At 44.9% G+C, this 16,037-nt stretch overlaps 1 protein-coding gene across 18 annotated transcripts in view; it reads left to right on the top strand.

Moving 5' to 3' along the window:
• The window catches only part of ANK3 (ankyrin 3), a 374,109-nt gene extending 359,976 nt beyond the window's left edge, over positions 1 to 14,133 (top strand). For all 18 annotated transcript variants that reach the window (XM_055793683.1, XM_055793688.1, XM_055793692.1 and 15 more), the window contains 2 exons: positions 9,507 to 9,599; positions 12,733 to 14,133. In XM_055793683.1, the coding sequence (XP_055649658.1) occupies positions 9,507 to 9,575 (69 nt within the window). In that variant the 3' untranslated portion in view covers positions 9,576 to 9,599; positions 12,733 to 14,133. The remainder of the gene's footprint in view (positions 1 to 9,506; positions 9,600 to 12,732) is intronic.
• The last annotated feature ends 1,904 nt before the right edge of the window (positions 14,134 to 16,037 follow it).

Genomic DNA, 16,037 nt, shown 5'->3' with positions numbered 1-16,037 from the left:
TATTACAGCAGTAGCTGAGTTTGCCTACGATGTGATTGTTACTTTAGGAATGGTTCGTGACACTCTGATTGCACGTGCCTATATTGCTGTTATTTGCATGCTTTGTGCTGGAGAGTGTGCATACAGGCACTGTACCTTTTGTACGATGGGGCTGGCAGAAAGGCTGCTCTGCACAGCTGCTGATCTGTCCAAGATACAGACACTTCTGGAAAAGGCAGGATGATGTTCCTGACTGTCTTCACCCTGAATTTCTTCAGTATACCAGTCATGTTTCTATTCATGACAAGGCAAGAGTTGCAAAAATGAGCTCGGTAGTAGTGAACATTTTGTCCAATACCTCATCTTTACAGGCGGAACCTGCTGCCTTCCATGAAAGGCCCTGAGCAGGTTGGGGTGTAACCCTTAATCAGTAATTCTCTCTGCTGATAAGACATGACTTGCCAGAAATGGGAATGTGGTTTGTTTCCAAACGGGGCAGGCAGCCTGTGGGCGATTACAGACCCTCGAATGCAGTGAGAGCCCTTCTGGTAAGACATAAAGTATCTGTGTGCTGAAAGTTTTAAAGGCTGCGTAGTTGGCCTGTGGCTGAGGTCCCCCACCCAATTTACGTCTGAATTATTTTCGAGTCCACTGGTTTGCAGTCAGGAAATGTCAGAGTAGAAAAGAGAAAGTATGTAAAATGCAGCCTTTGCTTGCTTCCCAAGTAACATCCACTGTGTTTAGAGAAAGGCATAGAAAGTTGTTTTTAAACATGGTGCTATAATTTGGGGTTGAACTTTTAACAGAGCAACATTAAAGCAGCCTTATATAGTGTTGCAATCCACAGGTAGCGCAGATGCAGTCGGGAGGGTGTGCGCGGTGAGCGGAGGCGGCTGAACCTGCTCTGTTGGAAACGTGTCTGATCTGAACTAGAATAGAGCTGTACCTGCCTCTTGATTAGAAAATACATGTGATACTTCTGTCATTTTCTGATGATTTATAGCTTCTTCTCTATCCCCCACTCCTCATCGCAAGACAAGCTTAAAACAGAACAAGAAAAATGTTTGAAGCAGCAATCATCAGGCCTTTCAGAGAAAGAGTCTGATAGTGGAAAAAAAACATTTCAATAAGTATACTTTGATCATGTAAAGGTCATGAAATGGTGGTATGAAATGGAAGACTCGAGCTTTAACATTGATAGGGATCTGGACTCCAATTTCTGCACGTTCCTGGGAGCAGAGGTTCGGTTTGGGTGAACTGAAGTCACGATGAGAGCATGCACAAGCTGAGAAACAGCTCCTCATTCGGGGAAGAGGCCTCAGGATATAGTGCTCAGAGGCACAGAGCAGCGCGCTCAGCCTGCAGAGTAAAAATAATTCTGTGTTCCTGCCGCAGGGCCTGAGCAGCGGTGGGGAGCAGCAGGCTCTGCCTGCCAGCGCCGGAGGGCACGGTGAGCGGGTGCTGCGCCCGACCCACAGCCCCACTGCCCCTGCTCTGAGGCTGCACTGCGCGGGGCTGGCACTGCTTGCATGGAGCAGTAGAGAGAGGGGAACTGGGCTCTCCTTCTACTCCTGTGTTTTCTGACACTCCTGGCTAGCTGAATAGTTAAAGCGTGATGCAGAGTAGGAGGCAGCGACATTTTTGCTCTGGTTCTTCCATCCTGCAGGCATCAAGCCTGGCAGACACTGACCACGAAATGGCCCAGTGCTTTTCTGCAGTCACGCCTGGGCCATGGGAGTGCTTATCGTGGCTACTTAGGAGCCAGCCCCAGAAATCTTTGTTCTGTTTGCATTCTCTGGAATAAAAAGGTTTGAACACCTGAAAAACCTGGGTGCAGGCTTCATAAACGGATGGCAGTGCTGTGCCCGTGCCGTCAGCCCACCCTGCGGCTCATGTCCACAGCAGCAGCGGTGAGGGGACGAGGGCATGCTGGCTTGTGGAGTCTCTGCTGGGCACAGCTGTGCACGGGAGCTGCCTTATTTTACCATAGCATATACTCATTACTGCCTGCATGTTGCATTCAAAGCAGCAGAGGTGCTCATGTAGCCTGCAGGGGTAAAGTCTGGTAACACCAAAACCTTGAGGATAAATTGAGTCCTGTGGAAAAAAAGGCATTCCTGTGTGCCTCCACAGCTGCGCTCAGGGCTGAATTGCTTCATTACCTTTGTTCATCTTTCCCAGCTTGTTTTTCCTTTCAGTGCCATTCTGCATTATTGCTAACACTGTTATTTCCTAAGTTTATTCACTAAGTTTAACTGCTACCTTAGTTCTCTGTCCTGGCCCAAATATGGAGAAAGGCTTTTCTCTCCCCTGGAGGTATTTTCCCAGCAGTCCGAGAGCTGAGTCCTGTCGAGTGTTCAGCACTCTCAAGCACATTCCCATGGGATTTAGCACTTCAGAGGGCTGAGCCCATAAAACCAGACAAGCAAGGACCGATGCCCATTTCCGCATGTAACAGGATCGTTTTCTAACCTCAAGGTAGTGCAGATGTTTTTGGTTTTGCTTCCTTTCCCCTCTTCTGTTCACATGGTGGATTGATGGGACTCGGCATTGCAAAAGAAATGGGGTTTTATGGTAGCACAGGAATGCGAGCAATTAGCACACAAGGGAAAAATAAGAGTGCTGCCACAATGTGCACATTCAGAGCCTGATCCAAAGCTCCTTTTATTCAGTCATGACAGAAATCAGTGTCTAATTTTTCATGCTTTTTTAGAGGTTGTTAAATCTTTCATGGGTACAAATTTTTGGCAAAAACTGTTTAGCAAGATTCTTGCCAAAAGGTTTATGGTAGAATTTTGTAATGGAAAATAAAATAGATTTCTAAGCAGGGGTTATTCAGATCTGATGTCATTTTGTATCTTGTGCTTTTGTTGTTTCTTGCCAATTTTTATTAAAGATTTATTTGTCTTTTTCCATGCATATTGCCCATGCAACCCTCCATTACTGACTGCGGAGAGTTTGGTTCAGCCTGCACTGGAGGAGTGGCATGGGAGCCAGAGCAGCAGTCAGTCAAAACCAGAACCAGGGGCTTTCATGATGTTATTATTCAGAGGAAACTTATTTATGGAAAGTGAAAATGTGGCCATCCTGTAGGTGAGAATTAAAGTCCTGTGCCCCACGTAAGATACATGGGAAGCGTTTCCATTTGGGAAGCGTTTCCATTTGAGTATTCAGCCGGGTGCAGCCTCTGGGCTGTAGTTCCCGCAAGGCTGGGAGAGCTGCAGAATTGCTTTGCTCTGTAAGTGCCCTCACCCCATCTCGCCCAGGAAGGCTGGCAAGGTCGGAGCTGCCGGCCTCCGCAAGGTAACGCAGAGATAAATGAAACACAGGTACAAGTCTGTTCACCGTGCTGTCCTCCATACAGCAGGCAGCAGTCCTGTGCCCCAGCTCCCAGGACTGGACTACACTCTGCCCTATTTGCGGCACCATTTCCTTTCAGGTCTCCTTGGCTTGCCTGTTGGTTTGTGGGGGGCTTTTTCCCCCTCTACGGCATTAGCAGTACATCTGCAAACAAGCAAGTACAGACTCAGCACAGGTGCAGGCGGAGAGTCGTGGCATCTGATTAACAAGGTCTGAGCAGGCAGAACTCACTAATGAAAATGACCTTACTGAAAGATGTTTGTTTCAACTGCCACTGCCGCAGAGACTTGAGACCCCAAGGAGACTGAGGCACAGCTGCTGTTTATGCATTGCAAGAATGTGATCTTGAGACTGAAAGGATTATGTCTTGACAGTGGCTTAGGTCAGTAAGGGGAGAGGTCTGAGCACTCTGTACAGCTCCTGTTCCCATCACAGCATTGCCTCTGGTCTTTGGTGAAATTAAATATTTAGGATCTCTCCATCTTGCTTATTTCCGCCTGCTTTTAAATTCCTTTTTATCCTTCTGGGTAAGAGACATCCAGCTGCACCTTTTTTCTCCACTGTTACAACAACACTAGATGTATAGGAGGAATAAAAGGGACTATTATCCCTCTAGTAACAAAACAAGCATGAAAGAAAACCAGCGCTCCAACAAATCTGCAGTGCACTTTGGCACAATGCTGCAGCACTGTCTGTATAACTCCATTTATCTGGAGGTCCCTGGGAACACCCATAATCTGCAAATAACTGTTAAGAAAATCACTGGAGCTGGCGGAAGACTTTGAGGAAGCTGCTTTTTGCTTCTGCTGCCTTGGAGAGCAGCAGAGAGAGGATACCAGCCGGTTTTGGCAGAACTACACTCCAGCAAGCAGGGTGACATTAAAGCACTTCGCTTTGCAAAGCTTCCTGGCATGTTCTGGGGCTTGCAGACTGCAACCTTTGTATGGTTTAGTCCCAGGGATATAACCAAGCTTCCAGTAATCGTGGTATTAAGTTTTCTCCCTGCCTTTCTAAAGCTCTTGGTATTGTGACAGTAATTTCAACCGGTCAAGGGTAAAATGAAGCCCAAAAAAGTATGATGCAGCAGAAAGAATTTTATTCTTTAGCTGTGACGCAGATGCACCAGCTTTGTGTTTAAAAACAGCTTTTGTTGACAGGATCATCTGATGTGCCATTCTAACCCAAAGCTGGTTTGAGATCTGACAAGTAAAGCTGCCAGTGAGTAAGGGTTGTTTTTCCTAGCAAACATCCGTCTTTATAACTGCATAGGATTAGAAATGTCAGTAAATCAGATCTACCTCCTGCCAATTGTGAGCCCTCCTGCAATTTGTTTAACTACCCACCAGCAAGAGAATTGTGAAAGCTGGATTTTATGCATGCTGACTGCTGAGTATTTACAGCATTTAACCTTATACTGTGCTTAAAGAAGCATGGAGCTAATTAAAAACCAAGATTCACTGTACCTTTAAATCTGCATTTTCTTCCAAGAGGCATCTTTCAGTGCATCAGGATATTTTTCATTTTAAAGCTGAAAACAGTAATTCTCACGAACTTGTTATATCGTAGTGGCAGTAAGGAGGCAAAGGACCAATACGTGCCAAGCAGTATTGGTGTCCCAGGTAGTCTGGTGACCTTGCTACTGGCCATGTTGTTTTATTTCTGGGTTTCATGGGTTTTACTGTTGTGGCATTGGAGATCATGTTCATGAGAGAGAACCTTTCCATATCTCTGTGCTCCATGGGGTGGGAGGGACCTCTGTGTGCCCACAGGTGGGAGGCCAGGAAAGAAACTGTGCAGCTAGTTCCCCATCTGCTCTGCTTCTGATTAAAGTGTTACGTCTCCAGAATCAGTCTTTCCCCCCGTTTCATTGTGGCTAGGAAACCCCACAGGTTTCAGTTCCCAAAACCTTTACCCAGGCATCGCCCCCCTGCCACAGCAGCAGTCCCCGTGCAGTTCCAGTTCCTGCTGGCTTGCTCATGAGAAAGGAAGGAGCAGGCTGGTGTTGCTGGGGCCCCGTTCACTTGGGGGGGGGGGGCGGCGGGGGTGACAGTCTCTTACTTCCCTCCTCCTGCACGTAGCCTGATGTCAGTGCTTGAGCAGGTATGTAATTTCTCCTTCCCACGACCCCTCAGCAGAGTCCTTCTGGGGGACGAATTGTATGGGGCCAGCTCAGGCTCCATCTTGAAGGCTTTAGCAACCATTTGTTCTGCTGTGCTTCTTGTAGGGCTGCCACTGTTCCCAGGCCTGGGGACCTCAACCAGGTCTCTTCAGCCCCAGCTGCACCTCAGATGCAGTATCTCATCCTTATGTCCCTACACAGTGACATCCACCTGGCTGTGGAGCCTGCCCTTCTTTTGCTGATGCCTCCTGAAGCATCAAAGTTTAACAGGTTTTACAGTTTATATACAGCCTGTGAAAGCATGGGGGAAAAGACATGTAAAATATCCTAAACTGTTTAATTACTTAATTATCAGGCGGTGATTTCGATACAGCTTTCAATGTGACATGAGCAAAAACTCTGCGCTTCTGAACAATGACAAATGCTGACCAGGGGCTGGGTTAGCGGCAGGGCTGCGCTCTGCCCTTCAGCGTGCCCCTCTGGCTTCTGCCTGCTCAGTCCCTCCGAAGGGTGGCAAACGGAAAAGCTTGGCTACAGAAAAGACCACAAATGGCTTGTAAACAAAAAGAAAGGTTTATAGGGGCTAGAGCTTAAAATTAGCGTACAACCTAATGTTGTGAAGTACACATTGAAAAGCTGTGTGTGTTGGGAAAATGGTTTGAAAAAAAATAAACACAGCATCACTATATTTGTTTATTATAGAGCAGTGCCAGGAGCTTATGTAGACAACTGTGTAGCATATAGACCACAGCAAACAGGAATTATATTTGCTCTGTGCTGCTTAGTACAGTATGAAAGCTTGATGTTGAGCTGTAATAATCCCATTTCAAACATTGTTTTGTTGTTAATATTGATACAAAATATTTTATACAATGTTTCTGTCTGCTTCCTCCCCCTAGTTGCCTTACTTTCCATAGTGGGTTGAGGGTGAGGGGAGGAGAACAGGTTTAAGGATTTTTTTTGTTTGTTTGTTTAACGGGTTATTTGTTTACATGTGGAAATTCTTCATATGTAGGCCAGCTACGTTATGATTATATTTGTTTTATTGACATGAAATAAATAAGTTCAGACAATAGATATTTTTTAATCATTGAATGCAGTGCTTGCTTCAGCACCCAGCTTTGGAAACATGACTTGATGAGGTAAAATTGTCAAAGTTCTTCTGGAACATAATTTCATGACGGCCAGCTAGCCTTAGACTCTAAAGTAACATCATTTATTTATAATTTAAGCAGTAATTCTTGTAACAGTATTAAGTCACTAGCATAGCAGTTAGGAAACTGCTCTTGTGTTTATTTATGCTGGTCCTATAAATTGTTGGTACTACAAGAAGCAATGTCTGGAGTGCTGCTGACCTCAGTAAGTCATGCACCAGGCTGCTGAGGCTCCTCAGCGGGTCGGCAGGTGCTAACATGCCAGGGAAAGTGCCGTGTAAGATAACCTTTCTCCATTTTGTAAATGCTGAGAAGTCTTGTCTTTTGTGTGTGTGTTTAAGATCTTGTGTTTAGCAAGATATAGGCAGAGCTGTCTTTTAAATCCCAAATTTTCCCCACCATATTATTTTGGTGTCAGACCTTGTTTCTGTGTGTGCTGGGCACTGAGAAGCTGTAAAAAGTTAATGGATGTCCGATGAGAGATTATATCATCATGAATTTGTGCCTCCATCTCATAGGACTCAGACTGACTGCAAGATGATTTGTTGCCCAGAGAGCTTCATGTCTTGAATTAGTTAATAACAGCAATGTGCTAGAAGCTCACTACAGGCTTTAAGGACACATTCTGTAGAATAAATGCACAGGTATTGGCATGCTAAATGAGCAAGGCTTTCATACTATTTGTGTGACGTAAAGCAAACTGTTACATAAAGTTGAAGCTAGCATGTGCTTGTTGCTTGGATTGGTGTGGAAATATGTGTGGGTTTGGCAGAATATAGGCTATATTGCTAATCTTATAACACGTTCTTTAGGGTGAGGAAGCAAAAAACATTCCTGGTGAATCTGTAACAGAGGAACAGTTTACCGATGAAGAAGGCAACGTCATCACGAGAAAAGTAATCATGAATTATATCACTGCTCTGAGTCTTTGCATTCAAGTAACTTCTTTTAAAATACTTTCTCCCTTTAGAATCTAGGAAAAAAAAAAAATCAATACTTTTTATGTATTGCTTCCCACAGATCACCCGGAAGGTAGTAAGACGCGTTGTTATCCCCCATGAGAGGAAAGTTGGTGAAATGGTAATGGAACGGGGAGTACCAGGAAATAACAGTAGACGCAGAGGGTTGTGTTGACTGCTAGAAAGTGCTGCTAAAGGGCTGGAGGTCTGCATTTAACAAGAAGCCTTGGCAAAGTGTGGTGTTTGCTGTTATTGACAAGTTGTGCGTTTGGGTAACAGGGCAGGGGTCTCTCTGTGCTGTGCGCGGGCAGGGGGGCCTGGCTGAACCCTGTTGGCACAGAAGCACTGCGGTCTGTTTCTGTATAACCGGCAGCAGACTTAAACGGTAGCTTTGGGCCCTGTTTTGTGCCATCAAGATAAGCCAAGTCTGTGGTTTTAGTTAAGCCCTTGCAGAATTTGTGCCTTATGCCTGCAGGTGTAGTGTGTTGCTTTTTCACCAGCCCAAAGGAATGGGCTGCAGTCTGGTCCCCACCAGCCGCTCGCTCACCTGTGTGATACCCCTGTGCTAGTGACTGAGAGCTTGCAGGATTCAGGGGAACGTACCTGAGCAATGGTATCCTTTACAAGCAAGCACCAAGACAGGAATTTGTCCCCGGTGATTAAAATTGGACGCCCTTCTGCAGGGCTGAGCTGTGCCCAGCTTCAGCACCCTCAAAAAGAGAGGAGGGAGCGGGGAGGGCAGGCCCGTTTTGCCCCAGCACGCCCCAGCCCCTCTGGCAGGGGGCTCCAGGGCGACAGGCAGGACGTGCCTCGAGCTGTCCTCTGTCCCAAGGAGGCTTTGGGGGAACAGGCAGCACCTCTGAAGACAAATGGTTTCAGGGGAGCTCACGCTTTGTTCCCTAGTGCGTAGCCCTTGAGAGGTCTTTGATCCAGTAGAGTTGTCATTGGGGTTAATGGAATTTTTGTCTGAGTGAAAACAGATTCAGAAACAAACAAAGACATCAAATACTCTTTATCTGCTGGTAACAAAACAAACAAACAGAAAGTTAAAAAAGGGGACACACACAATGTAGAAATAGGACAGTTGAAACAAACGTATTTCCATCCCCTCTTTCATAGTCCTTTATCAGGGAAAAAATAAATCCCACCCAGCAAAAGGGAAACATTTTCAATTTGCTGCATCGGATTAGATTAGTTGGAAACTACAAATAGTTACAAATACATCAATGCGTATCACCCGAGGGGTAATTCGGCTGATAACCACACATAAACAGATGCCTTTCTCTGATGTGAATGAGGCTTGTGATTATTGGAGTATTTATTTTTAGATGATTATTGAGCTACTTTTAATAAGCAAAGATGCATTTTATTTTGTGGTTTGCTGTTTAAAGGCACTGAAACCTGCACTGCTTGTCACTGTCATTGGTTTTACTTCTGCTCTGCTTCAGTGGTGGTTTTTGCTGGCTTTCTTCCTCCTCCCTTTATTCCATTACTAACCTGCTCACTTTAAAGCACAGACATTGTGAAACATCATGACAGCAGCCGTGGCCTGTGCTGTTAGAAATGTCTGCCAATCCTGGCTGACCTGGGAGGCCGGCTAGGAGAGGTGATTTTCCTTGATGTTGATACTGAATCCTGCTACAGTTGGTGGCAGGGGTTCTGCTGAGGGCTGCCGGTCAGGCACTCCAGCCCAGCGGTCGTGCTGAAAGTGTAAACCAGTGGTTTCTACTTGAAGATGATATTTCAGGCCTGTGCTTTTGCAGCTCAGCAGAGTGGATAAGCAGATTGTGTCTATCTTTGAAATGAAGTGTTAACGTGATTTAACTGCTTTTACTTGTTCTGTTACAGCAAAATGTGGAGCCTGTGATGGAAGCAGGTTTATGATTACAAGCACTGTCTGCAGACTACGTTAATGTTTATACTTCTCCTTTAAAGCAGGGAGAAGCTTACAAAGTTAAGACAAAGAAAGAAGTCAGACACGTGGAGAAGAAAAGTTACTCATGAAAGCTGAAAGCCGACCACTGAACGGTCAGTGTGATCAATTTTCTTCCATTACTAAAGCGTTTTTCCAGCACAGCACAGCGCAGCGCAGGGGCTAGGACCTGGACCGCACAATGGCTTGCTTCTGCTACCTTTACATTGCTTTTGAGCTGCAAAACTGAATAGATGGCCTTTGACCTTGCAAGCAGAAAATCACCCTGAGTTCACATATAGAAACTGAGATTTGCCTCTTGGAACATAAAGTGAAGCGATACTGAGGCATGTGTAAGATTTTAGGGAATTTTACGAAGTCCAGTGTTAGTAATCCACAGCACTTTCTACTCCTAAAAGTCAGCTTAAACACAAATAATGCAGCAGCTGCACACAAGTAAATCTGCTGGGAGTGCAAGGCTTCTTCCACTGTTGGGTATGTGATCTGAGGGCAGTTATGCAAGTCAAAGTCCTTCTAAGAGACAGTGAAGTGTTTCAATATTTGCCAACAAATAATCCTTACCAACTGTTTCTTGTGAATTTTACTGATCCAGCCTTAACAATTGTAACAAAACAGCAGCTGACAGTATAAGGGCTTCCCAAACTAAAACCAAATGCATGGACTAAGACACTCTTGCAGGGGCTCTGTAACGGCGTGCTGGAGCACCGTGAAGCTGGAGGCTACACATGATCATGTAGCTGTGGTCACACAGCAAATGTGCCTGTGAATGTGGGAGGAGCCGGTCTGTGTCTATCGATGCTGGTCAGTCAGTCGTGGCTTCAAGTGTGTATGTTTAGCACATTCATGTCTTCTTTCTACTCAGAACTTCTTTTAGTTTTTCTGGGGTTTAGGAATTGGGCAAAGGAAGAGTTTATGAAGTGCAAGTCTATGCGTTATCCTTTTCATATATGTCATCTGGTATAAGTTGACTGCAGGACTTAAGATCGGGATAAACAGGACCTGGAAAACATACCGGATAGTGTTGTGGAGGTAAAGGACAGAAGCAGAGTCTCTCCTGAGTCTCTGGTCCTTTCCAACTGCTGCAATGTAAGGTAGCCCCTAAAGCCACCTGGCTGTACGGGCTGTCTGTGCGTGTGAGTAGTGCCGTTTGAGACCAGCAGCACTCAGTGTGGGATCTAGCCGAGGGCTTTATGGGATCAAGCCCTAAGGAGCGAGCTCTGCAAGGCAACTCGCGTGCTTTCAGCATGTGGTAAGCACCTACTGCCTCCACCTAGCACAACCGCTGAATTCCTGCTTTTATTGAGAGCCCTCCCGTGTGTGCTAATAGAATAATATGGCTTCACGTGGCTCGCTGCTCAACACACACATATTTAATGTTTTCAAAAGGAAGGTGATTCTTTTGACACACATTACTCCTTCATGGAGCTCAAGGATTCGGGAGGAAAGGAAGCCAAAGGGATGGTACTGCTTGTGTGAAATTGTGTCCCAGGTTGGTTCCTGTGCTTCTCCATTGTCAATCTGCAGGGGGAAACCAGTGGAAATTTGTGAATTCTAAGGCACTGAAGGCAAGATGGGGCATTGAACCCCATAAGCAGTGCAGATAAAGAGTCTGCCAAGCATACAAGCATGACGCAACACACATTGGGGATAAGGGAGAAGCATTTCTTTTTAAAATAAGATGGCATTATTAAGGCAGTCCTTGCCTAATGTATGAAACACATTCTGACCTTCAGAAAGCCAGAGTCTGAGTTCCTCAGAACCAGATTTGCTTCCATGACTGCTGATGCATTTCTCCTGTGATTTTCAGTAGGCAACTCTTCCATGCTAGAGCCCCTGAGGAACTCGGAGAGTCTTCCTTAGATAATAAACATTTGCTCTGGGGGGTACTTTGTCCAATAAGATGAATGTCTGTGGTCCAAACTTTGATATGATAAGCATGACGAAATGTGCATTAAGTAATTGTGAGCCCAGTCAAGAGTCTATTGAGAACATTTTATTTGAATGTAAAATGGATGTATTTGCATAGACAAGGGATCTGATAGAAAACTAGCTTGTTTCTTGATCACAGAGGACAAAATAATCCTGTTTGGTAGGCAGAGGTGTTGCTTTTTCTTTGAATGTCTGAAAAAAATGACATTAGCTGGATTTTGCTGTAAAAATGTCTTTGTCACCATTACAAATAAACCCATGGTGAAATACAGGTTGAAAGGAAAAGCCAAGAACTTTTACATGCATTTCTGCAGCACAGCACTGTGTGAGCTGGTGTGACTGCTGCAATGTGAATAGATGGCTTTTAGCAGCAGGATAGATTGATGACAGCCAAAGATGTGGGCAAGGACAGATTGTTTTAGGCTAGAAGGAGAGCACAAGCACTCCTGGGGAACACGCGTGGACCTGTGACCTGATCAGACTGGCATGGACATGCCTGTTTACTAAATCCCACAGGCGCTGCTCAAGCCGCACTCCCAAACAGATTTCCCTGTGCCCAGGTACTGGGGAGTCACAGGTTTTCCAGCTCCTGTTTGCCAGTGTGTGTGCATGTATTTCTGCTTCCTGCCTCCTTGCTGCAAGATACTGCTGTGGTACAATCCACAAATTTGCTGTCCTTATGTGCATGGCCTCATGACTGGTTTTGGACAGGCGAGAGAGTAGGAGCGGGGCCTCCCGTCTCCTCGGTGCCACTCACGCGAGAGATGGATGGGGCTGCTCCTCTTCCTCACTTTGTCCTTTGCCAAGCCTCCTAAAGGCTGGACTCCGCATTTCTGGCTCTCCCAGTCACGTTCCCCAAGCAACTGGCAGAGGTGGGTGTGCGAGGAGTGCAGGTTTTCCACCACGGTGGGGATGTTTGCACACAATATACCAAAACGTGCTGTAAAAGCAGCAGCACTCTCATTCTGGAGAGGATGCTATTTCTTTGGCTATAGAGAGTACCTATTCCTTGTCATCGCTGGATCTGACAAGCTGGTACTTTATGTGGGGTGATGAAATGCAGCGTGTTGCAAAGGTATTTGTAAATCCATTCATGAGCAACGTGGACATCTGCAGCTGCACTTTGCCTTCATGCCGGGAGCTCAGCTAATGTCATTACCTACCTAGGAAGTGTGTGATTTGCCCTATTGCAGAATTCCATGATGCCAATCAGAACTTTTCTTTTTAGACAGGGAACGGCACAAATGTGATTCTAATGAGATAATCTGAAATGATTTGTGCTATCTTTTCTTTCCATAGGATTGTGTGCTTTTACTGCCAGTATTCTAGAGGGACACTCATGGAAGAAAAATCAACAGGAATTAAACATTCACCTATAAAATTGTGTGTGTGTTTGCTGCTTCCACACATTAACCGCATGGTTTTTATGCAAAAACAAACAAACAAACAAACAAAAAAATACAAAAAAATTAATTTAGCATGAGCCAATTTACAGAGCATGGAAATTCACATTCATTCACAGGATTGAAGGGTGCGCAGTTACCAATGCAGCGTATATACAAGATGCCATGCTGTTAACAGCTTCTTTCAAGCAGTTTGATGTCATCTCAAAAGAAATTCCTGTGGCCAGAGGGAATGTACGAAGATGAAATGGTTAAACAATGGAAAGACACTAAAACTACTAAAATCCACAACAGCTCGCCTTATTTTTCTTGGACCCAAACTGTCAGGGTATAAAACACTATTTGTTTCTTTTTTAAACATCGATAGTTTTGCTGTAAATAAATAACACTGTATAAATTCTAACAAAATAGAATAAATGTTGATAAGGCACTGCCTTTTCGATCACAAACAGAATATTGCAAATGCATTGAGCAGGCTAGGTGTCTCAAATGGCTGCACCTACAGGGATATTCTGGGTGTATCTTCACAGATTCTTGTATATTAGCAATTATAATGTTTGTATATGCAAAAACGCTAGCTTGATTTTAAAAAAATCTTTAAAATCTGCTGCAAATTTAAATGATTCCCAAAATGAGGAATTCTGTAGTTCTGTGAAAAATTTTCTTCAGAGTACTAATATTTTGATGCATGTGTTTCACCTTATTTTGATTAAATCTTTTCCAGTTTTGCAAACACTATACCGCAACATGAAAAATAAGATTTTATCTGTAAACACAAAGCCCTTCATCTAATATTTGTTGCTGATGCCAATTTTTCAATGAAATGACCTAAAACCCATAACATATACAGTAGTTGCATTATGGGGAGGGGGGTGCTATCTGTTCTCGCTTTATAATGGGGGTAATGCTTGCAGCTTTAGAAGTGGGTTGGTGCTCTAAGGAGCACAAGTTTGGGATATTTTTAAATGAACTGAAGAGAAATTATTAGCTAATAGACTGGCAGCACGCTGTAAAATTATTACTGTATTGTGTACTGGCTATAAGATGTAGAATCTTTCAGTAAGCCAATCATCTGTAATCATCCTAGCAGTGTAATATTAGGTTGTTAAGGCTGCTGTGTTTTAAAGGGCATTTTTATTTGGGTTTTGGTGAAATACTTTAATTTGTTGATTATATTCATATGGAAACAACATTCATTGATAATAGCTCTAATTACATATGTATGAAAACAACAAACACTGGATGATCTAGTTGATTATTTAAGCATAAAATAAATTGTGTTAAAACTCTTGGATAACGTGTATTTGGCAGTGTTCTTGTACCCTATAGACATGCAGCTTCACAAGGCCAGCCATTAACCACCCCTGGCTTTTTGCTGCTTTTCCTCTTGGTTCCTTTTGTCAGATCCACCTCCTTGTCTTCCCAGTGTGACAGGCCATCACTTGGCAGGCTGTCTCCAGGTGGGGGGAATGGGAGGAAAACACAGCAGCCAGCACATCCTCAGCAAAACTAAGGAAAGCCCACCTCCCTGGAACGTAAGAGACTCCATGGATGTGGGGAAAGGACCTGTGCAACAGGGGTATGCACAGCCTCTTCTCCAACATGTGTTAACTCTGAACTTCCTTTAATTTCTTTAGCCCCATTGAGAACCAGGAAAAGCACTCCCAAAACCAGCTTTCTCCCCAGTGTGTATCAGTTGGACCAATAACCAATCTGCTGCAGATGATGTAAATACAATGTACCTATCCTGTATATTGCATGCACTTCCTGTATATTATAGGTCATGGACCACTACATAAAAAGTGCGGCCAGACAAAGTTTTGGACACAGCATCAGTAGACACTCACTGCTCCGAGTGTGTGTGCAAGCTTCTGCTCAGGTGCAATAAGTACATTTTATTACTCAAGATTCAGTTTTACCAGGCTTTTGAGGCAACATGAAGATGATGTATATTACCCCAGCTTGGCACCCGACGAAGCACTGCTCCTACAGATAAAACTCAAGTCTGTTTGTTGTTTTATCTGCTGACCCATGCAGGAGCTGGTCCTCACCTGGGTCAGTCAGCAAAGCTCTCCTGCCTGTGGTGGAAAGCACTTGGCTTCAGGAGACTGTGACAGGTTGGTTTTGTTAGTGTTTCTGAGTTATTAGGGCTGCCAGCTTTTGAAGCAGTGACAGTAAATGGTTTTCATCATTTTAGCAGCCAGTCTGTGTTGCAATGCATGTTTTACCTAGGTCAGAATACTGCCGGTACAATGCTGATGGTTCAGGTGTAACACCAGAGTCTGGAGGGCAAATGCCACTTATGCCGCTGGAAAGCAACCACATCTGACAGCAGCTCACAGTCCAACAGCAGCGATCATCCTCCTGGAGACCTCGCTGCCCAGATGCCTCTCTCCTGCTCATGAGTACTGAAATCAGCTGAATGAAAAATGAAAATGATGTTTTCAGTAAATGGTGTGCAGATGTATATGTTTAATATTACATGATGATTTTACAGTTGGAAGCAAAGGCTGTGGTGACCACCAGCAGGAAAGCAGGAGCGGCGATGGAGAACAGCCTCACTTCATCTCTCTGTAACAGCATCCAAAAGGCAGCATTTCTTTTAACTCCATCTCTCTCCTCTGCCTGGTGCCCTGTTAGTGCCTGATGCTTATGGGGAAGAAAGCTGTGCTTGTACCTGGAACTGTCGTTCTGGCAGTCAGAAGCTGTCTTTATACAGACAGAAGGGTGGGGTTGCCTGTGCAGGTAGCTGAGGTGTGCAGGGGAATCTCAACAGATCTCCTGCTGCTGCTGCTGATTTATGTGGCATCTTCAAGCTAGGTGAGTCGATCTTAACTGCGACAGTGCATGTGAGTAGCTGCTGGCTCGCCTTGAGGCTCCCAAGGATGCTTCTGCAGCAAGGCCCAGCTGTGGGTAGCACTCAGCACCTGAGCAGGCTGCAACTAGCGCAGACGTGCCTCTCGGGCCAGCTGGGCCAGCACCCAACGTGCCCAGGCAGGGCAGTCCCCCAGCACCAGCAGGTCCTGGTCCTCCAGCTCCTGCCACACAGGCTGGCTGTGTCGCTGCTTGCTGCCTTCTGTGAAGCTTTGGTAAAACGGAGACAGCAAAGGTTGGAACTTCATACCTAAATCTGCAGTTTAAAATTTCACGTTAAATGTTGAACAAACAGGAATTTCTGGGTGTTGGTTTGTTTTGCACTGA

Source organism: Falco peregrinus, chromosome 1 (assembly GCF_023634155.1).
Source record: "Falco peregrinus isolate bFalPer1 chromosome 1, bFalPer1.pri, whole genome shotgun sequence".
Taxonomy (NCBI): Eukaryota; Metazoa; Chordata; class Aves; order Falconiformes; family Falconidae; genus Falco; species Falco peregrinus.
Note: the sequence above shows the minus strand (reverse complement) of the source record. Positions and strands in the feature narration are given on the sequence as shown.